At 41.2% G+C, this 22,780-nt stretch overlaps 2 protein-coding genes across 5 annotated transcripts in view; one reads left to right on the top strand and one right to left on the bottom strand.

Annotated features, from left to right (window-relative positions):
- Positions 1-22,780, top strand: part of LOC108162324 (protein sickie) — a 208,675-nt gene that overhangs the window by 18,013 nt on the left and 167,882 nt on the right. Inside the window, exon 1 of one of the 4 annotated variants that reach the window (XM_033393956.1) lies at positions 7,969-9,732. The exons of 2 other annotated variants lie outside the window; for them this stretch is intronic. In XM_033393956.1, the coding sequence (XP_033249847.1) occupies positions 7,984-9,732 (1,749 nt within the window). In that variant the 5' untranslated portion in view covers positions 7,969-7,983. Of the gene's footprint in view, positions 1-7,968; positions 9,733-22,780 lie in introns of those variants that run through there. One more of the 4 variants, XM_017297008.2, reaches the window with a different exon arrangement.
- On the bottom strand, positions 10,301-10,848 carry LOC108162331 (male-specific sperm protein Mst84Da-like). Its single transcript, XM_017297022.2, has 2 exons — positions 10,738-10,848; positions 10,301-10,674 (listed from the first exon to the last, which is right to left on the bottom strand). The coding sequence occupies exon 2, from the start codon at positions 10,646-10,648 to the stop codon at positions 10,490-10,492; it is 159 nt and encodes a 52-aa protein (XP_017152511.1). The 5' UTR covers positions 10,649-10,674; positions 10,738-10,848; the 3' UTR covers positions 10,301-10,489.

Raw genomic sequence — 22,780 nt, 5'->3', positions numbered from 1 at the left:
AAAAAATTTTTAAAACAGTATCGATATTGTTTCATTAATTTTTTCGATAATATATAGCGATAAGTGGACACATCTATCAGGTTTCAATAGATGCCATCGATGAAGAACATCGGGAGGGGCTTAACGAAGTACAATTCAATTTTCCACTCGTAGCAATTAAAGTCTCCTCATTCGCACTCGCATTGCTCCCCATTCCCCTCAAACACACACACTCCCACCCACATGTGTGCATTGAGCACCACTGGGGCAGGCTCCCTCTCGTTCATACTTCCGGCATTCAAACCGGAAGTACTCAAGCAAGCATGTAAAGGACACGGAAAAATAGAGGGCAAACAAATCCCAAATAAACACAAAAATGTTACCAACACACAAAAAGGAAGAAGGAAAAAGAAAGAAAAGGAGAGGAAACAGAAGGAAGGAAGGAAGAAGCTGCGTTGTGTGTGAAAAAGAAATGCTTGCGAAGCGGAAATTAAGACCCACTCCAGAGGCCACTGGCAAAACAGAGCTGCTGCCAAAAAGTTCCGTAAACAAACACATGTCTCGACATGTCTCACTTTCTGTCGCACGCGGTAGGGTTCTCTGTGTTGCACACACTCGGGGGGAGCCCCCTGTCTTTCGCTTCTGCCACTCTCTAAGGCCCGCTTTTTCGCTACCAATCACCCCACACCTCCCTCTCCAATCACCATACTCCACTCTCTTTTTTGCTCCGTTTTTCTGCTGTTAAACAATCCCAAAACATATCACATTTTAATCCGATGTAGTGGAAAATTGCGACCATGGAAGGAAAATTGTTTTACCCCCCCCCCCCCCCCCCTGCTTTACCCTCCCCCTCCGTTTTTCACGCTGCTCGAGAATTGATTGTATGCCATTTTTTGTACGCCTTAGCGGATTAGCGTTTGGAAAATGTCGTGTCGTTTCGTGTCGTTTCGTATCGCATCGTGTCGTTTTCCTCCGCTTTTCCGTAATTAAAAACCTGAGCAAAAGTTCAATGTTTATACTCTAAAGCCATTTATGTTAATGGGTTTTCCCGTGCACCTGCTAAATCCTTACAAATGTCGCTCCCAGGACTGGGATCCACACAATCGAAAGGCAGGCGGTGTCCATTTGGTGCTAATTTATTACCAAGAAGCGTGACCATATGGATAGATGTCCTCTGCTTTCAGGAGAAGGACCATCAGAAGGTCCCTGGCGATGTTCTAGCTCTATCTTTTGCTCTGTTTATTTGTGCCTGAAATTTATGAAGTTGAAAATATGCGTTTGGTCTGCAGGCTAGAGAATTGTCGCCGTTTCGGTGGAAAGTAAATTTAAATTAGTGGAAATTGTATGCTAGGAGGGCCAGGACTTATAAATATGCAAAGGTTTTCGTGGAGGAAAAGGTAGATAGGCAGAGCCATTCCATTAATGAAGAAACAAGTCATTGTTTTGGAACTGACTTTCGTGGGTTGGGAAAATATAGGAATTTATATTAGGACTACCTGGAAATGTAAATAAAGAATTAAACCATTAAAAGTCCTACCAGAAATGGTTACAAAATTAGCGAAAATATTCCAAAACATTCCTTGAAATCTCCTTCAAATATGAATCTCAATATTTCATGTATTAATTCCTGAAACATTCTTCAAAGGCATCCACAAATATTCACCCCACAACCACTCATAAATATTAATAGTAACACATTTCCCTCTGCTAATTTTCCCGATTTCCCAGCTTCGTATTAATATGCTCTCTTCTTGATAAATATTTACATTTTCATGGTTGACTTTACACCAAAAAATCATTAAAATTCAAAGGACTATTCCGCCATAGAGAAACTTCTAGGCTGAGAGGAGGCGGCAAAATGAAAACAAAAAAATTGTTTCGTTTTCATTTTCTTAGTTTTTGCTTTTGGGGGGTTTTTCCTTTGCCTCTCTACCTCTTCTCCCCCCATAAATTGTCTATAGCTGTCGTACTTTTAGGCATTTAATAAATTTTATGACTTTTTAGCAGAAGCAGAAAAAGTAGGAGATGGGCGAAAAAAAGGACCGATGATGGTGGTACCCTATACCCAGTATAGGGGAGAGTATATTAGATATGTGTAGTTTTGTGAATTTTTTAAGAAGTATACAAAGTATTTGTATCCTTTGGAACTCTTGTTTTGTGCTGTAGAAAACGAAAACTATTGTGACATTCATAATTTGAAGGATGTAGAACTATTTTTTGGATATTCTGTAAAAAGATAATACCATAATCCAAGATTCATTACGAGGAGTGGATTCTCCTTCTTTTTAGAGATAGAAAACGCACAATCCTTCCTGTAAATCTAGCAAATACCTGTAGAACCTATAGTTTTAAAGATACTCCTCACTTTAGAACTCCAATGAAGCCGCAGTTCCACAGGGTATCTCCCTGTTTAGACACTCTTGGGATGGCCTTTTCTCTTGTTTTACACTGTTTTCCCTCTGCGTTTTTCATTTGGTTTCTTTTTTAATAACATTCGTCGTTGTCCAACGCCTGGGGACATCAGCGGTCCGTTCTGGCCTCTGCTTTTCTCGCTTTTCCTTCTGTTGCCATCTCCCTTCTGCTGCGGCTGCTGCTTCCTCCTGCAGATCGCAAATATGGGTATTTATGCCGTGGCCCAGCCCCTGCTTCCCCCCACAGCATTAATTTAGCTCCGCATTTTCCCCGCCTGGCATATTCCCAAAGCATGCAGCAATCTTTTGTACGAGTTTATTATGTATGCTTTTGCTTAAAACACACACAATTTCCGCAAGCGATTTCCATTTCCACCCACTGATGGGTCTTATTAAGTTGTATGCCCCCTCCTTCAGCTTTCCACCCACTTTTCTTGGCATTTTCCATAACATTTCCCCGCTGGGGATCGTTAACTAACAAAAATATGATGACTGCCTGGAAATTGCTCTTTAATTGAATTGCACATAGATTTTGATTCGGTTTTTTGGGCTTTTCTCTTTCGGTTTTTATTGTCCTTTGTTTTCCTGTGGCTGATGTTGTGCCACGCCTACTCAACTAACGCCCCAACAACTTCAAACTGGGAGCATAACTCAAAAGTCTCTGCAGAAGTATCTTCAAACTGTCATACGCATTTGTACAAGACTCTTTTTCGCTTTCTATTTTTCGGTTTTTCTATTTTTTCCTGATTTTTCTTCACTTTTTCTGGCTTTTTTTGGTTGCAGACTTTCCCACTTTATTTCTGCACTTTTTTTTGTGGGGTTGGAGGGCAGCCCCCGCTCCCCCCCCGCCACCAAAAGAACCACCTCCCTTTACCACTTCTTCACTTCATTTTTCCACTCTTTTCTTTTTGTTTTTTGTGTTTTTGTTTGAATAACATTTTGAGGTCTGGTTTGGGCCTGGGCTTTTGGTCTGAAGAAAGAAAGAAAAGCGTGCACTTCTCTAGAGAGGCTTTTCTAATGGTCAACTTACCAGCAAATCAAAAGCATTTCCAGAGAGGGACAGAGAAGTTTGCACAGCGCTTTCTACGCGCGCAGAAAAGCGTCACACGAAGGGGGCAGGGGGAATAGAACTAGAGATTGAGTGCAAATAAAATGATGTCATGAAGTGCTGCCTGCCACAGAGATGGGGGGCAGGGCAGGCGGTGGCGGGGGTGTGCCAACTCCAAGCTAAAAGCAAACGGCCGTTGCCGCCGCCGCCGTCGCCGCAATGCATGCTCCACTTTCCACTTTACGAGTATTTCCAGCCAGCCATCAGCAGCTCTCTCTCTCTCTCTCTCACTCGTAAAGTTCGCAGCTTGATGGACCAGACCCAGCCGACAGCACAAAACGTTTGCCACTGATTTCTTTTGCCCCCTTTTGACCCCCTCCCCTTCTTACCTTAGGTTTCCAAGCGTTTTTCCTTTCGGTTTTGGTGCAGCCCGCTTTTTAAAAGAGTTTTGTGACCAAAAGAAGGACCTCTAAAGGATATACGTGGTACTAGAGCAGAATAAAAATATACATCAAGGGGATTCTATCCGGCATTTTCTATTATTATGAGTTTTTCTTTTGTTTTAGGGATATTTGGGGGGTCTATCAGGAGGAGGAGACTACCATTAAAAGAAAACTCTTGGGATTACAAAGAAAAAAATAGACGAAATTTCACTTTATTGAAGAGGAATATATTTATCGCTTGAATATCCATCCTGAGATGCTTTCGACTCAATCCTTCGAATCAAAGGGTATCTAAAGGTTCGTTCACTGTAAAAATACCCTCTCTTTCATGGGGCATAGGGAGGGATGAGACAGACCACAGCAACAGGAGAGGCAAAAGCTGCAATTACAACTGTGGATCCCAGTGGGGGGGCGGTCGGGCAAGTGGGGCTTACGGAGAGAGCTCAATGCACAAATCTTGACAAGTATTTTGTCAACTTTGACTGTTGGTTAGGCAGCGAGAGGCAGGAGGATCCCACGTTCCCCCGGGGTTTGTAGGGGGAGCATCAAAAGTGGCAAAAGGAGCAGAGGCAGCAGAAGGAGGAGCAGTAGGAGCAGCAGTAGGAGCAGCAGTAGAAATAGAGTCAGAACCTGCCATACAAGTGGCAGAAGAGGCAGCAGCAAAAACTACAGATGAAGTGACGCTCGGAAAAGTGTGGAAAACTTCACCTCTCAAAGTAGAAGGAAAAGAGGAAAAGTGTTGAACTTTAAGTGTTGCTTTGGCTTTCTCTTTGGGCTTTATTCTTTTCTTATTTCTTTCTCTATTTTCTCCTCAGGGTTCCCCTCATTTTCCCCTCGTCTTCTTTCTTGTTTCGTCCCGTTTTCCCACTCCTCGTCACTCTTTTTCCTTTCGTTTTCCCCCTCCTGTTCTTTGTGTCTTGTGTGTTGTCATAGAAACCGAAAGTGTCAGAGGATTACTGCGAAAAGGTGCTGCTGCTGCTGACGGAACAGTGCATTGGCCTTGCAGCAGGTGCCACAAAGAGATGCCCCAGAGATGAGCTCTAGAGATGGGAGTGCGAGAAGAGAATGGGAGTACTGTACGTGCTGGATGCGTGATTTGGAATAAATGAAATGCTTTTAAAGGCTATTATTGCATTTTGGCTTTAGATTTTTTTTGTAGATTCTTAATTTCTACTGATGAAAATGTATAAAAATGTAGTAAAATTTAAGAAAATTGTATCAGAAATTCTTGGTCTTGGAAAATGTCACCAAAAGACCATGGCCTAGATTCGCGATTGTCGAGGACATTCTGTGCCGATTCGTTTCCTGAATTTATTCGTTGATCTCCATTCGATCCCTCTACTGCAATTATTTGTGGCAGTGCCTTCTCTTTAGAAGCCTCAGATATCTCTTTAAACTTAAATCATAGGTGACACCTGCACCTGCCTCGTTTGCTTCATTTGCATTCATTCTGGCGCCTCACGGAACCATCTCTAATCCAAAGCCCTTGGAGCCCCTAGAGGCACTGCTATATACCACCGCTGCCCCTTCTTTGGGCTCTCCTTTGACTCTAATTAACTTGATTCAGTATTCCAGAAGAGAGCCTACAGCCCATAGCCTACTGCCATCTGCAATTCAATTAAAAATTAACATTTTAATTGCAAATTACTTGATATACTTTACGACGAAGCGATGCCGCACACCGACATCGAGCAGGCGTTGGAGGAAGAACTCCACTTAAATAAAGTAACTTTCTTTCTTTATTTTTATTTTTTTTGGCTACCTGCAAAAAGCGGAGAGGCACAGAGAGAGGGGAGTCGAGTGAAGGGAGGAGTGGAGTCCAGAGGAGTAAAATGGAATTCGGAGAGAAAAGGAGCAGCAGTCGCAGCTGCAGGCTGCAAACAGCAGTTGGAGCTCATTTCATGCCGTTTAATTTTATCATGCGCCAACAATTATGCAACTTGTTGGTTCACTTTATTGGCAGGACCGGGAGCAGGACCAGGACCAGGACCAGGACCAGGAGCAGGAGCTGGGCCTCCTCCAGGTCCAGAAGGAGGTCCGAGGCGGCATCTTTTTATTTTCAATTTGTTGCCAATAAAACTTTTTCCATTTCGGTTTTCGCTCGATTGTTGTTGCTGTTGTTGTTTTGCTGCTCTGAAAATTTGCTGTTGCTGTTATTTCCTCAATGAAAATTGTTGGGAAAACTGTTGTTTTCCATGTGCCTCGTCATAGTTTTGTGAGTTGGCAAAAAACAACAACAGGAAAATCTATAGGAAACAGTAGGGAATGCGGGAGGAAATTAGCAGCAAAAGGCGTAGGAATAAACAGTTGGAAAAGCCGTGGAGAAGCATTAGATTGTGGAGGAATTTTATTCCGATTTTTTCTAGTGGGAAAAATGTGGAGCTAATCAGAATTCAGAAAGCTAATGTTTTTATTGGGGTTTCGGGGGAAAACCAGAGGAAATTATTCAAGGATATAGTAATTAAACCAGCCCAAAAAACAATGATTATTCGTAGGAACATAACTTAATAATATTCAGGGAATTTTGAACACTTTTAAACAAAAATGATAACGGAATCTGTGTCCATTTATTCTACGATTTATTTCGATGGAGTGATGTATTCTAATGAGATTCTTTATTCATTCGGGTACTTATTCAATCGCTTCTTTCATTCAGGCACTCATTCACTCTATACTCTGCCGATATTTTCCTTCCAAATTCTTGCTTCCACATGTACTATAAAACTATAAATATTCTCCTTAAATAAGTGCACCCCATCGTGGGAGTTCCTTTGTTCTTTTTGCTGCTTTCCACTCAATAAATTCCTTGATCAATTTGCTGTCAATTTGTTATAGATATATCTCCGCATCGTGTGTCTCTGTATCGCTGTCGTGTCGTGTCCTGCCTCTGCCCCTCCACTTCTTGTTGCACAACAATTGTTGCACAATTGTCTTTCTGGCAAAACGAGACCTAATCAATTCTGAAAGAGAAAACTCTTTAGAGAGCTCTTGTCATATATTCATGTACATTTTGATGTAGAATTTTTCTGTATATGATCAATTTTCCTCTCTAAATAAAATAAACGAAAATACATTTCTCTTTGAAAATAAATGTCGCTTTGGATATAAATTTTCAAGTTCTTTGAGAAAAATATTTTTTTTTCTTAATTATTTTCAAATATAAATTGAGTTTTTTTTATTTTTTTATAGAATTTTATACAATAAGGAAATATTATTTGTTGTTAATTTGAAGGCATAAAAGGAGATTGCAACATAATTTTAAAGTACTTTAATAGAATTTATTTATAAATTGATTGTTAAATTTTTGTAAGGTAAAAATGTAAGTTTCTAGAAAACTGAAAAGGTTTAAAATGTTTTTTAGCGGCTTTGGAAATTTTATATAAATTTTTCTATAATTTATAGATGAATTTTATAAGATATTCCCCTTGTTATCTGAAGAGCTGGCCTTCAATGGATTTTGTGAACCGTTCTAAGACCTTTTCTGCCTTTTTCGGGCTTTTTAGATCCTTTTCCATGAGGCTTTCTCGCCCCTTTTCAAGGCTGAGCCCTGGAAAAGTATGCGTGAGGGGACTCCACTCCTCTTGCTCTAACCCTTGAAGCACCAGTCCATGGCCATTCCGTTAATTGCTTTTGTAGACAAATTATAAAAAACCTCCCGACTGTTTGGGGCATTGTTTTGCGTTTGAGGATTGCCTGGAAAACACACACAGTTCAAAAACAGACAAAACCACGGACGTAACCATGACCATGAAAAAAGAGAAAGATGAGAGACAGAGAGCGAGTCCTTTCTGTGTGTCCTCGTGCTGCTGTGTCCTGTGTGTGTGTGCGAAACGGTGGGTCAGTTTTAATTTAACTTTGACATGCATCAAGCTCTCTCACAAAAATCCAATTACAAAACAGAAATACAACCAAATGGAGAGGGGGAAACCCCTTTTGCTTTTTCCTTTTTTTCGTGACTAGAAAAACCATTAAATGTATCTTTTTTTGTGCCATAAAGATGAAGATTTATGCAACCATTACAGAGGAAAATGTGTATTAAAATTTGAGTGTGAAAAGTGCTAGAAAAATCTGTGGAAAATCAACAATGAAATAGCGAAAGGAAATGTCAAGTCAAACGTTTAAGCAACGAGGAGGTGGTCCTCCAAAATCCGATCGAAATGCCAACGAGGAAAATTCTCATCAACAGCATCAGCAGCAGCAGCAGGAGGAGTCGGAGAAGCTGCAGCAGGAGCTACTGCCACTGCCACAATTGGGGGCCAAACCCAAGAGCCAGAGGGAGAATAAAAGCGAAAGGATCCTCCAAACAAAGACTGAAAACCAAAATCAAAATCAGCGACAAAAAGCCCAATCTTTGCAGGGATATGGCAACTATATGGAACTGGAGTTCATACAGGCAGAGGCCGCTTCTTCGGCGGCCTTTGATGACCTGCCCGTGAGCTATGCCACCACCAGTGTGGCACCAGTGGCACCACCGCCCTATCGCGAGCCACCACCGCCCACACCGCCACCGCTGTCACAAATACCCTCCAGAGAGTCGCGACTGTTGCACTCAGCACCAAACACACCCATACGTGGCAAGGTTGTTCTGAGCAAAAAGGAGAGGAAGGAGCTGAGCAAACAATTGGGCTTGGAGGATCTCCAAGGACTGCCCTTGGGCGGTAGTACCTCAGCCCAGTCGAGTCCGTACAAGGGAAGAGTCAGCGAATTGAAGAACTGTATAGCAAGAGGACTTTTCGCCACACTGCATAGGGGAACCCCCAAGGAGAGGGAACTGCACATCAATCAGGAAATATCTCCGCCCCCGCCGGCACCAGAATCGGGCAACAATAATGAGGATGCGGCAGACTATTCCGAAAAACTAAAGAATCTGCCAGTACGCCAACGAAAGGTGGCCACTCGTCACATGGATAACTACTGTCTGTTCGATCCCGTGGATTTTATCAACGAAAAGGCCATGCGTTATCCCAGTGCCACCACCAGCACCAGCACATCCCATGGCCTCAGGGATCCGCTGTTCAGTTCGCGACAGCATTTGGTCTGCGAAGACGAGGACGAAATGGTGCCCGAAGTCATTTACGACAATGAGGAGCTGGAGCTCGAAGAAACGATCATTATTGAGACCTCTGCGTTGCCCGAAGCGGAAACCGAAGGCTGTGCCGAGCCCAAGGATGTGAGGATACACTTTGATCATCATAATTATTTCGTGATAGAGCCGGGAGTATGCACAATGGACATTGGGATCCCCAATCCGTACACGAATGAGCAGCTGGTGAATGCAAATCTAGAGCAACAGAATCTGGAGAAGCTTTTCCAAGAGCTGGAAAACCCCGCCAGCATGTCCAACAGTCAGGAATCAAAGGACACAGAAACCACTTCCACGGCGCTCGTGGAGTCCTCCACCTCCACAAATTCAGGCAGTTCAATGGGGAGTACTTCCATTCAGAATCAGGCACAACATTCCATGAAAAAGAAGTTGACGTTTCTGAATCTTTCACCCTTTCGTGGCGGAAAGAAATCTGGCGATAAATCAACCTTTGAACAGCAACAGAGAGCCATTTCAGAGCTCGTGAGCACCGATCACATGCTGCACTTGCAACAATTGCTGCAGGAACAGCGCAGGGATCAGCGCTCGCACACGGTGCCAGTGCCCACGGAGTCGAATTATGTTCTATTTAATCCCGGCCCAGTGCCCAGTCGTCATGTGCAGTATAAGATCCGGAGATCAAGACCTTTGTCGACGCACAGCGATGCGGATAGTGGATTTTTGTCGCCCTGTTCCCCGGATGAGATGAGAGGAAATCCAGCCATACTGGTCCTGCAGCAATGCGACAGTGTTCAGGGCTATATTGAGGTGAGTTTTACAAGGAATTTTAGAGGTATATTAACTTTATCTAATATACAAAACTCTCGTATCTCGTTGAGTGGGTTTCAACTTCTCCCAAACGTCTGGAGCTATTTTTATAAGATTTTTGTCTGGATTTTCTTTGTATATTTGTATGAACAACGTCCAAATACTCCATACGAAATGTAAACATAATCAAGTATGTTTTGATCTATTTGTGCGTGTCTGTTACGTTTTTTGTGACTGAAAAAGGTTCGCCCTGTTTCACATGAATAAAGCAAGAAACTTGCGAAATAGTTGAGCAGAAAGAACAGGCGAACGAATCCAATAAAATAACGTGAGTGTGAGAAGGTCGCAATTGCGAGCATTTCAATCACAAAAGGCACGATATGAACGAAATCAACAACGACCATTGCGGCGGTACGTAGTTGAAACCTCACATAGAAAATGGGATACCTTATTGATATTGGAAGATATCGGTCAGACTGAGGTATTTAATATGCAATAATACGTGGATATTGTTCCCAGGCTTGCTATGAAAAATATGTCAAATAATTGGCCAGATTATTGCAGTAGATGGATTTATATATATTTTATTATTATGTATGTATATGTACATTTGTACAAATACACTTTTCGGATGTTTTCGAGTCGTGTTGAAAGTTGAACCAGATGTTGGCAGAACAACCAATCCTTTTCCTGATTTTCTTCTGTTAGCGAGCCAAGGCAGTCCTCCATTATCTCAGCTCCAGTCTAAGATCAGGGTCTAAAACGTAAACCCTCCCCAGCATTGAGGACCGCTGGGGCCACAGCAGGAGTTGAAGGGACCATTGTAGGATCCAAAGCAGGGATCGTAGAAGCCGCTGGGACCACAGCCGCCGCAGGGGCACAGGGCGGCAGAGGGATAGCACGGATAGTTGCACATTTTGTTCCTTTAACTGGATCGCTGTCCTGAAAATATAGTTGTATTTCAGTTTAATATTTGTTGAAAATATTTTTAAATTTTGAATTTACTTTTCTCGCTAGACACAAAAATAGGAAATAGGATTTTTTCGAAATATTTCCTCGACTCGTAAAACACTCCGCACTGTACAAAGATCTAAATGAGACTGAATGGAAATGTTTGATGTGCCCTAAGGCTGATATGAATGTAAGGCAGAGGCCTACTATATTTAAGGGAAAATCGAATTTACCAGTACATTTACCAGTATACATAAGGCACTTCTCTGGAAGGGTTATACATAGATAATGGCAGTAAATGAAGCTATAATCTAACTATTTACCAAAAATCCGTGGAATCGGTTCCATTTTCTCTTACGTTTTAGCATTAACAGCCCATGACTATCCGCCAAAACGAGTTCCTTATCCTTTTTGCAACCTCCCCTTTGCTCTTTGGACTCTTTCATGCTTCCCATACTTTTGATGTACTTACCGATTCCTTCGTTAAAATCCTCTTTTACCAAAAGTACACCCCTTAGAAGGCGGGGCTTATCTATAGGTCGTTTTATATATGTATAATTTCGTATATCTTAAGCTGGTAATCATTTTGTGGGTGAGCTGTTTCCTGTTTCCGATGTTTCCCTTTCGATGTCGGTGTCGCACACTTGTCGCACCATTTGCCGGCTCGGTTCACTTATCTTAACGAGCGAAAGGAACTTAACAAGTCTTATAATATGCATCTCGAAAGTACACCCCAGGGGAGGTGTTGGATTATCCAACCGACCACCCTCTGCCTCCCCAGAAAGCCACCCCCCAAAATCTTGCTTGAATTTCTGTTTTTGGGAACAACTGCAGTTTTCTGGTCTGTTGCAACGATTGAGATTTTGGGTGCTCGGGGGAGGGTTTTGATTGCATCAGGTTTTCCCATTTTCTCAGTTTTCTTCCATGACTTTTGCCCTCTCTCTCTTTGTTTTCTCTCTCTCTCTTCTGCTGCCTCCAGGGAGCAATCAATCGTCGCGTATTCTCGCTGCTGCTGCTGCTTGCTTCATTAGTTTTTCCCTCAGCCTGGAACATTAGTTTGATTGTGTGGCAGACGCCAAAGCCAAGTGGCAGACAGACAGACAGGTGGGAGGTGGAAAGCCCCCCCCCCACACTCTCCTTCTCTGAAAACACCATCTGTGTGCCTTCCATCTTACGCGACTTTTAATGGAATTGAATTAAAATTGTTGCCATGGTGTTGAGTGGAGTTCTGTCAGAGAGAAAGAGTGAGAACAAATAAACAGGAATGAACAGGAACATACATCGATGTGGAGTGGAAAGAGCAGAGGCTTTCCCATTCCCTTCTTTGAAAGCGCAGAGGCTTTTCCCTTCCATCACGTACTCTTGCCACAGGCATTTTCTATCATTTGCAAATTGAAAATACGAGCGCTGTAAATTTTGGCTAGCAAAAAAACCAAATGGAACAGATGAAAATCGAAGGGAAAATCTCCCCTCAGAGTCTCTCTGTCTTTGCCTTTAAGGCAATTTTTATCCCTAATGAAACGAGGAACGAAATGAAGCATACTTCTTGGAGCTACGAAGTGGCGCTTCCAAAAAGTGTCAAGTGCATTGCTTTTGCAGTCGATTTCCCACTTCAGAGAATGGGCTTCTTCGGGGGAGGATGGGATGGTGCTTCAAAGAATCCAATGGATATGGGGATGGGGATGGGCATGGTAAGGGCATTGGATTTATGGATAGCTGTTTGGGGTCAACTGCAAGTGAAGGTTCTTCAAACGGAAAGCCACTGCAAACAGGAACAGGCCAAAAGAGAAGCCAGAGGGGGACTTCCACACAAACGGAAATGGCAGAGGGGAAGGCCACTGCAAAGGAGATGTCAGAGAGAGGAGGACGGAGAATGTCCACAGGAGGCAAATGGAATGTAAATTGATATACTCGCGGGGGGGGGGCAAACAACAGGAGCATCAAGGACCTGCCAGAATGATGAGGTCCGGGAGGTAAATGTGGTGGACGTAGTTTTTGAAGGGAAAATTAGTTTTTAGGGGGAGAAAAATACTAGAAAGGACAGCGGGAAAGGTTAGTTTTTCATGGGATGAAAGGACCGATAATGATTACAGATAGAAATGTTGTGGAAAGATGGAAGAAAGGGGAGATTAGGAGGGGACAAGATGTGACAGTAGATGTTGAAGAAGCATAAAATAGAGAGAGAATCATAAAATAGAGAAAAAAAAAATAAAGTAGTTAGTCCATCATTAAATTACGCAAAAAGAATGTCAGAAGTTATCGGAATTACAAGGAAATTATAGGGAAACTTATATTGTAGATAATTTATTTACTGAGTGCCTTATAGGGCACTTCTACGCCGATGAATATGCCTAGAAATCTCTCCTTCAAATCAGAGATTTTTGAATTAAAGCTAAGGTTCATATATTCTATTTTCCATTTTCTGTTTTCTATGTAAATTCCATTCCAATAACCCTAAGTGATATTCCATGATTGCATGACTAAATCCAGCATTAAATGACGCAAAAAGAATGGATATTATAAACTTATATTGTAGATAATATATTAACTGATGATTTACTTAGGCACTTTCCCTACTAGTACGTATAGAAATCTCTCGACTAAGAGATTCTTGAATAAAGACTAAGTTCAATATGTTCCAAGTATGAAAGCTAATTTAAAAATATTTAATATATATTTTCTTTGTTTCCTTTTTCCATTTTCTCTTTCTTAAATTCCATTCCAATAAACATAAGGGATATTCCATGATTCCATATCCGAATCGAAGCCAATTTTCTGCTTTATTTTCCGCACGAAAAAAAGGCGAATAAAAATTGCAATTCATAATTATCGTGTGTACAATTTTGCACATATGGTGTATCCCCAGATTCCAATCCCAATCCCAATCCCGGCAGCCCCGGACATAATTATAAAATGCATTAAACAGTCGAACAACATTTATTGCCACAGTCATAAATCAAAAATTTATCTCGGAACGAAAGGACCCAAAAAACCCCTGATCCCTGGACCGTGACTCCCTCCCATCCCTTCTGGGACCCCACCCACTGCACACTCTCTCACTCTCTCTCCCTTTGTGCCCTTGCTGCACCCACAGCTCTCTCCCTTGACTTCAGGGACCTCCTGATAATCACCAAGGGAATGCAGCGACACTTTTTACAACTTATTGGACTAATCATCTGAGGAGGCAGGGGGTAACAGGGGGTTTCCATGGGTTTTAGGGTTTCCCGGGAGTGTGTCGTGCTGTGGGTGTGGGTGTGTGTGTGTCCCATAAAGTAGCCGCAGGACACGCGACTTGCCCAAATGCCGCCTGCGACTATAACCAGAAGAGGAAACAACAAATTTTTTGGGTGCAACACCCACCCACCCCTTTACGGAAGCACCCAGTGGCAGCATCCGCCGAATGTAGCTGTGGCTGTGCCTGTGCCTCTGCCTCTGCCTCTGCCTGAAGCTCTCCTGCTGCCTCCTTCTGTTGCAAGTACAACTATGCCTGACAGTTGACAGCTTAGCGCCTCGCGACAAATATTCGGCCAGTACGACGAGGGTCCATCAGGCAGCGCAGCGGAGTGGGTGGGTGAGTGGGTGTGTGGTTGCAAGCAAAATTGCATGCCTCAGTGCCGTTTTGCAATTTGCAATTGAGACTTTTTCGCTCAAGGAGAGGGGGGGAGAGAGAGTTTTAGCATGGAGTACAGCCTGCTGTTTAGGCCAAAAATCGTTGACCAACGCGCGACAGAGAGAGGAAGGAAGGGACTCTACTAATTTATGGTTATATTCCCCAGTCCCTGCAATCGCTAGACGCCAGTCGCCAGCCGCCGTTTGCATAAATTCCAAAATGTTTTTGTTTGCTTTGACTTTGATGGAAAGTGGACGAAGGACGAACGACGAAGGAACCACTAGATATCCTTCTCTTAGGAATACGAAATGGGAAACAGCAATGGGAATGCCCTGCCATGAAGGGGGTGGAATATGTGAAGTGGAAAACTTCCACAGAAGATGGAAAATTCTCTATCGACAATTACTGGATTTTGACTTTTGAAATTGCATCTCTGCTTTTTGGGAAACTGAGTTTTCATTTATGTGTGCTTCCATCTGTAAATGGAATTTTCTTTTGGTTAAAGATAAACATTTATGGTGAAAATGGATTTTACTGAAAGAAAATGTGATTTCTGATTCTGTAAATCATGATGTTTGTTGCACTGGGAAATGATTTGGGACCAGAAACACAAATTCAAGTGGAAAACGTTTCCTGTTCCGATTCCTTATGCTGAAATCTGTCTGTTTTGAGCAGAGATTTCCTTAGATTATACTTCTATGAAGTGCTTTTCATTAATGTAGGTGTATTTGTAATTTCTCTATAATTTTTTATTTTAATTTTTGCATATTTTGTAAACCAATTTTAAGCCGGAATTCTTCTCAGAATATTTGTAAAAAGTTATAAATATTGAATATAAATATATATATATAATTTTTTTCCATTTTTGATGTAATATTTTTTTTTTTTTTAATTTATGCAGAATTGAATTTTTTTTTAAATGTTTGTAAAATGTTTTAAGTTGTTAATATACCATTTTATATTTGTATTTCTTAAATTTATATTTGTTAAAATTATTTTAAAAATAATTTATATTTATATAAATTTGTATTTAATTTCAACAAAAATGTACACAATTCATATTTTTTGTCCACAAAATTTCAGAGTTATTTTCCTTAAAAACCCCAAACCCCAATCATCTGTTCATTCAATTCACTTTATGATTTCCTATATGAAATCGCTTTGGAAATTGCATTTCCCAGAAGCGCATTGAGCTCGAGAAACAGCTTTTCCCCCTAAAAGATTAAAAAACATTTTCCTGTATTTCCAACGATCGATAATTATGCAGGCAATGCCAGATGTAGATGTGAATGTGGCTACAGATGTTGTCGATAAGAACCTGCCACATGCAACTGTCAATATTTTTCCCTCCGCCTGGGGCCTCTTCCCCGCGGCATGCCCCATTTATAGGCGCTGGATTAAGCCTCGAATTTGTATGGAAAATGCATATTTTCTTTCTTTCCTTTAATTTCATATTTTAATAATAATATTTAAATTTTTCTGCGTTAATTTTATGGCCAGACGTCCTTCGGAGGCATTATCCTTTTTCCTTCATGGGTTTTTGGGGAGTGGGCAAGCGGAAGGAATCGGAATGGAAATGGTTGCATCCAGAGAGAGAGAGAGAGAAAGGGAACGAGAGAGAGCCACACATTTTAATGGACGGTTGCAAGCATTATTAATGCCCGACTACTTGCTTGCCCCCGATGCATGCCCCAGACACACACACACACACACGTCCGTCATGTGACGTCCAGGACAACGACTTCTCTGCGGACTTCCTTATTTTCCATTTCCCTTCCATTTTCCTTTTCCGAATTGCAGTGGCAGTTTTCGTTCATATTTTTCGTGGCATACACTTAAAGTTTTCAATTTCCCGGAAAAGGATAACTTTTCCTGCAGGCTTTTGGGTGGATTTTGGGTTCCATTTTACGAGGATTTTACATGGAATGGACATTGGCGGAGGCGCCTCCGTTCCCTGTTGATAGGAAGCGAGGAGGCTCTGCTGCGTTGACATGGAGGCGCCTCTACGTTGACGTCACTTAGTGGCCACCGCAGGCCCGAAGACTTGCAGCCATTTTGGAGCAGGAAAATGCAGTTCCTTTCGCAGGAAAATGCAGCTCTCACTGACAGCTAAATGCGTTGCACTTATGCTTAAAACATATCAGACAGTCGACAGTCGCTCCTCCCCAGACACAGCACTCGAATGGAGAGGCAGACAGAGAGAAAGGGTAAGAGACAGAAGCCGCACATGTAAGAAGGAGATGGATTGAGGCAGAGAAAGCCCAGTGGAAACGTGTTGCATGCCTCGTTTCTCTTTAAATACGAGAGTAATTTGAGGAAATGAAGAAGATAAAGAACTAGGTGCCCCAGGAATGGAATTAATATTAAATATTAAGCTTAAAAGTAAATAGAACTTAAAGAAAACTAATTTTCCAGATTTTTTCCTATAAAGGGCCTACATTTATCCAACGAAAGCGAAGAAACGAAAATCTAGAAACCCAAAAACGTTAAGAAATTACGTTTTCTTGGCTCAAACGCTTCTGCTAAAATTTAAAATATGTTTTACCCTTAAAATTAAATGCAATCATGTATATTTGTTGTTTTATGAAAGTCGAGGAAAGGTTTTCGTATGTTCATTTACTTCTTTCATAAATTTCCATTGAATTATGCCCTTTCTTAGCCTTTTGGTAGATTTTGGATAGGTTTTGGCTTGAAATACCAATAAATAACATATATTCAGTTTGAAAGGCGCTTTCAGAGGATCTGAAAAGAGTACAAAAGGCGAGTTCTAGTTTCGAAAACTCATAAAGGAAGTAAAAGGTTTCTCGTTTTGGGTTTAAATTCATTGGCATTTCATCGTATTGGTATCTGTAGATAATTCCTATTAAAATATTCACTTAAATTAAAAATATTAACTTTCATTAAGTTTTTTGTGGAGTATTTTCACTAAAAAAACAAATTAGAAGATGCATTTCCTTTTGCCTTAGCCTTAGCCTTGGTCTTTGTTTTTCTTTTTCCTTTCCAGACTCACAAGCTGTGAAGTTTTTTGGGCATTATTTAACAATAAGCTTGACAGATTTATAATGTCCCCAGAGCCTGTCTTCCTTCCCTTTCTCCTTTCTCCTTTATTCTTCCCATTTCTGTTTCTGTAGCTGTTGCCTTCTTCTATTCCTACTAATTTTTCTAGTCTTCTTTTAGTTCTCTTTTCAGTTCTGTTTTCTCCAAAAAGAGGCCATGCATCAAGGCCACAAAATGTGTTGGAAAATAGGAGAAAAGTTTCCGTTTTTGTTGCTTATGTGGGGGATAATCGGTGGAAAGGAAAGTTCTCTGTGCGATGGAAAATCCCTCTATAGGAGCTGCCTTTTCTCTAGCCCCTTCTCTGGCGCCTCTGTTGCCTGTGTGAAAAATGATAGCCATAATTTTTGGCTACTAACCAGCCTGGGCAGCAGGCAGCCGGCAGCAGCTTCCTTCACGGAGCACAGGCCTGCACTTTGTTCGCACTCCTTTCTTCCTTAACGAGTCCAGGACTCTCCTTTACGAAGGATGCGAATATATATAGTCGCCTTTCATCGCTTAATGCATATTTTAAACGGCTTTGCAACAGCAGCAGGAGCCGCACCGAGTGTTTTTGGATGCCGCATTTTTCGGCTTATTGGGAAATTTATTTATTAAAATTTTACTCAAAGCCAAAGCCAGAGCCAGAGCCAAAGCCGAAGGCTGTTTCCTGCTTCCTGTGTTCTGTTGTTTGTTTAACTAATTAAAAAGTTTTGGTCTTTTCGAAAAATATGCAATTAATTTGTGCAACTTTTCTTTGGGAAAATGCACTGCACTCCACATAAAATAATTGCATTGTTTCTGAGCATTTCTTGTGATTTTCTCTAAAAGAAAATATAGAGAATTTTCTTCATGCAATTATTTACATTTTCTTTGGTGCATAACGATTTTCAACACCCCCTCCCCCCCTAAGATGCATTCCATAGCTGCTTTGGCTCTCATTTTTTGTATCTTTTTGCTGCTGTTTGTATCTTTTTGTGACTGCTACTTCTGTTTGTATCTTTGCCTGCGATTCTGTTGCATCTTTTGTGCATTTGAAAGGTAAGAAAACATGGCAGCAAATAAATCTGGTGAAGACTTCGTTCTGCCAAAAGGCAGAAGAAAAAAATGGGGAGATAAAGTTTTCCCCTCTCCAGAAAAAGAAGCTTAAAAACGGTTTATGTTCATAAATGGGCAAGAAGTCTTGATGTTTCTGAGGAATACCCTCAAAGGATTTTGGGCTATGATGGCTTTGGTATTTTAGGCAAATTGTTCACGAAATTTTTTTCAATCTAAATGCTGTCACAGATTATTTTAATATTTAAGTTTACTGTTTTTGACGGGCAATGCAATTTGAAAGCATTATATATTTCGTAAGTAATTTATGTTGTTATGTTTAAGAGTATTTTTGTAAATATTGTTTGATATTTAGTTTCATATTTAGGTTTTATGTCGGTAGTTTTCGGAAATTTAGCTGGTATTTTTATTATGACTTAGTATTGTTTTTAGTAGTTTTGCATACTCTCAGGGTATTTTTTTTTGCTATTTTATTGTTATTTGCTTTTGTGATATTCGGTTTTTTTTTGTAGCTTTAGGGTGTTTTTGGAGTATTCTAAGTTTTTTTTTTAGAAACATTTTTAGTGTTTGTTTTTTTTTGTATTCAGATATAGGTGTATATTAGGTATATTTAGGTAGGTATATTTTGAAAATCTACCATGAAGAACTTCATTTTCTCTCTTTTTTTAATCGTTTCTTTCCCAATCTTTCACTCATTTCTATGTAAGCTATCATTCTTATACGGTTCCACCCCCACCCCCACTCCATCATTTCAATCCCTTTTCTCCATCGAACTGCTTCTATATTCTCATATATCCTCAGCATTCCCTACAGTTTCACATTCACATTCATAAGTACAATTGTTTGCATAACTTTTTGCTGGGGGGCATGAGTCGGGGGCATGGAAAAATCTTTACCCAAAGCAAGAGCTACAGAACGATGTGTACAATTTGCTTCGTTTTTATCGTGCTCTTCTCAGCCTGAGAATCCGTTTGGCTCTCTCTCCGCGCTGTGCTTTTCCCTGATTAAGTTCTCAAGTTCTGGCTTTTTGCTCAAGCTCTCAAGTTCTCTCTCACGCCCTCGCTCCGTCTCTCCAGCAAATAATAGTTGTGATAAATGGCATTAAATATTTAGCCTTAAAGAGCTGTCAAAAAGGCAGAGGGAGAGATTTGTTGCTAATTAGAAGAGACAACAACATAGCTCTCGAGGAATCGACAGAAGATGAATGGGCCCCAGACACAGAACGTAACCGTAGCCGTAACCCTAGTGATAAGACTTTTATATAACAAGCAAACGACAAACAACAACAAAAACAAGCACTGGGCAGGGGATCAGGTGAATGAGGAGTTGGCGGTGGAGGAGGTGTGGACATGGAAATTTATGACTGGGACTACTCATCCTTGTCTGCACCCGAAACATTCGTAATGCTCATCCTTCTCCTTGTTGCTTCCCGCTCTCTGCCCTCAAACTCCTGCCCCTTGTATAGGGATTGGGGGCTATCAATAACGATTCATGTGCCGCTTTTTCTGGGTTCGCCCTGCGACACAAATGCCATAAAACTAATGCCCCCAGAATGTGTCCCACAGTGCAAAATCATCATTATTTTGGGTGGTAAGGGCACAAAATATAAAAACACCGCCTGTGAACCTTTTGGGGGTTGTAGGAACTGGCAATACCCTTTTGGTGGTTTTTAAGCATGAAATATAGTGTCCTATAATGTACTGCATATCAGTCACGTTCGGATTTGATGGATTTCTGCCAGAAGTTACCCAAAAAATGTCATATTTGAAAAGTGATATGTTGGGTGAGATTTGGCTTTATGATTAAGATCTTTGGACATTATTGGTGGAAATATTTCGAAAGAAAAAAATGAAATTTCTTGAGACATTCTTTATAGTTTTTAATAAGTATGGAGTAAAGGTTTTAAAAATAGATTTTCACAGGGATTCCATATGTGGTCTATGTTTAGAATGGAGAGAGAATCATCGCAGAATCTTTCTGATTATGATCTATGAACTTTCATTTTGGTATATTTCGAATATCATCCTTCAAAACTTTTCATCTTTTTCTACCAAATATACCTCAAAACTTCCTTTGAAATTACCTTTCGAATTTCCTTCTAAAATTATTATTAAGTTTTCTTGCAACCTTCTTTTGAAATCCATATACCCTATTTATTTTCTTTAGGGTTTTTTCGATGGTTCTGGAATCATTTTGGGGGGACGGGACCCTTTTGTGAGAAATTAATAACCTGGTTTACTGCTATATATTTTTGTTGTATTTTTTTTGGGTGGCTTTGTTTTGCTGCCCCTGTGCCTCTCTCTTTGTTCTCCTTCTAGGAAAGGGGGTTGTGTGTGAAGAGGATTTATTTGCCGGAAATAAATATTAGCCGCAGTCAAACACACTTAAGCCTACTGCCAGGCGACACACACATCCCAGAGACCCAGAGAGAGAGAGAGTGTCCTGTGTGGCATTTATAGTTTTACACAGGCTTAGAACTTGCTTTACACGCACGTACAACGATGCGAAAGGACCTCCCATACATCACAGAGAGAGTGCAAGGAGCGTGCGAGAGGGGAGAGGAGAGGTGGAGTGTGTACGCAAGGCGCGCTGATTCCCATAATTGATTTTGTATTGGCCTTCGATACGGTGGAAAACGGTTGCGAAAATTCTGGAAATGGAACCCCAGAAGAGAGGGGCAGAATGCATATTGAATTTCAAAGAGTTTTCCCAAGCACAAGGGAAGGAATGCCATCAATCAGGGACTCTAAAAGGAAAATCGAATGGCAGAAGCAAAGGGTGTTGCAATAAATTTTAGAGCTAAGATTACACACCAACGACAGAGGCGCTGACAAAAGGGTTTTCCAATATGTGCTGCTGCTCCGGCTGCTCCTCTTGCTGTCATAATCAAATTTGAACTAAAAATCAAATTAAAAATGTACTTTTTGTATTAGTTTTCCCTTTGAGCGATGGAAATTGTAACTCCCTCTGCTCGAAGATGTGTGTGTGTTTGGAGTAGTTTCTGCTGTGTTTCTACCTGTAAATGGACCTGCCAAAACCCTCTTTTGGATGGGACTTTTGAGGGCAGCAAAGGCTTAAAAGGGGGTTTATTTTGGTGGGCAGGAAGCGCTGCCTGAGGGCTGATTCATACGATGATGAAAGCAAGTGCAAGATGCTGAAAAAATTCTTAAAATATATTTTTGATACAATTTTACATAAGAAAATATATATCTTGATTTTTGGCACGTGTATCTCTAGCTGATTTTTATCGCATTTTATGGACTAGGGATGCAATCATATTACAATTTATCAAAAATAAAAAATAAATATCCCAATCAACCTCACAAGCAGTCAAAGATCCCTCAAAGATCAGTCGAAAGATATCAAAAGATTATAAACAGATCTGTCAAAGGACATGCGACATTTGAGATCTTTCCCGAATATCATTAAGCGATTATCCATCCATCCAAATGATTGATCAAGCAATGACTTATGCATCAACCCTCGCGTGGAAACATCGATAGCAACCACCGAAAAACATCCTTTTTGGGTGTGGAGGAGGCGGAGGCACATAACAACAAAGAGCAATCTGCAGAACATAGAGCCAGAGGGTGGTGTGGAGGCGGACAGCACACACAGAAGCCAAAGTCTCACCCAAGGCTACGGCGGTGGCAACAAAATGTTGCACAGGTTGCCGTTGCCCCAGGAAATACATAACCAGGAGGATATGTCTGTTGCAGTTCCCTTTTAGAGGCTTATGGAGTGTTGAATCATTTTGTATCTCTAAACTCCATCCCTGTATCGGGGTGGGGAGGGGGATTGTAAAATATAAGTACTTGCAGGGGTTGTGTTCCCCTTTCTGTAGAGAAAAGGTATAGCAAATATTTATGCTCCGTTGAGAGACAGAGAGCTGTGTTATTAGATTTTAATTTCTTGCACCCATGAAAATGATTGCCTTCGGTCCACCCTTGTCCCTCAAAAAACCCTCCTTTAAATTCATGGGGAATCCCTGGGCTAAAAGCGTGCAAATGTTTCTGGCTTGTACTTCTCGTAGTTTGCATTTGATGTGGGTTCGTGCTCTACTATAAATTGTATCTGCGCTCCACTCAATCCCACACCCAACGGCTTCCGCCACTGCCACCGCCAGCAGCATTGTTGTGAGGTGTCATGGCCAGTAATTGAGTTGGAGTTTTTCCCAGGGAGTGGGCGGAACACTTCACCCCCTGTGCTGCTGCTGCGAATACTGCACTTTGCAAATATTTGACTAACTGCCTTCGTTAAACAAGCATTTTCCGAGCATTTTTTGTTCCCGACTGCGACTGTGCTGTGCAATGCAAATTTTCCCTGGGATGTACGTGATGAAAAGCGAGGACTAACGAAAGGGGGGGACCCAGAGAAAGTCTCCAGTGCCTGGGGGGT

Source organism: Drosophila miranda, chromosome 4 (genome assembly GCF_003369915.1).
Source record: "Drosophila miranda strain MSH22 chromosome 4, D.miranda_PacBio2.1, whole genome shotgun sequence".
NCBI classification, from domain to species: domain Eukaryota; kingdom Metazoa; phylum Arthropoda; class Insecta; order Diptera; family Drosophilidae; genus Drosophila; species Drosophila miranda.
Note: the sequence above shows the minus strand (reverse complement) of the source record. Positions and strands in the feature narration are given on the sequence as shown.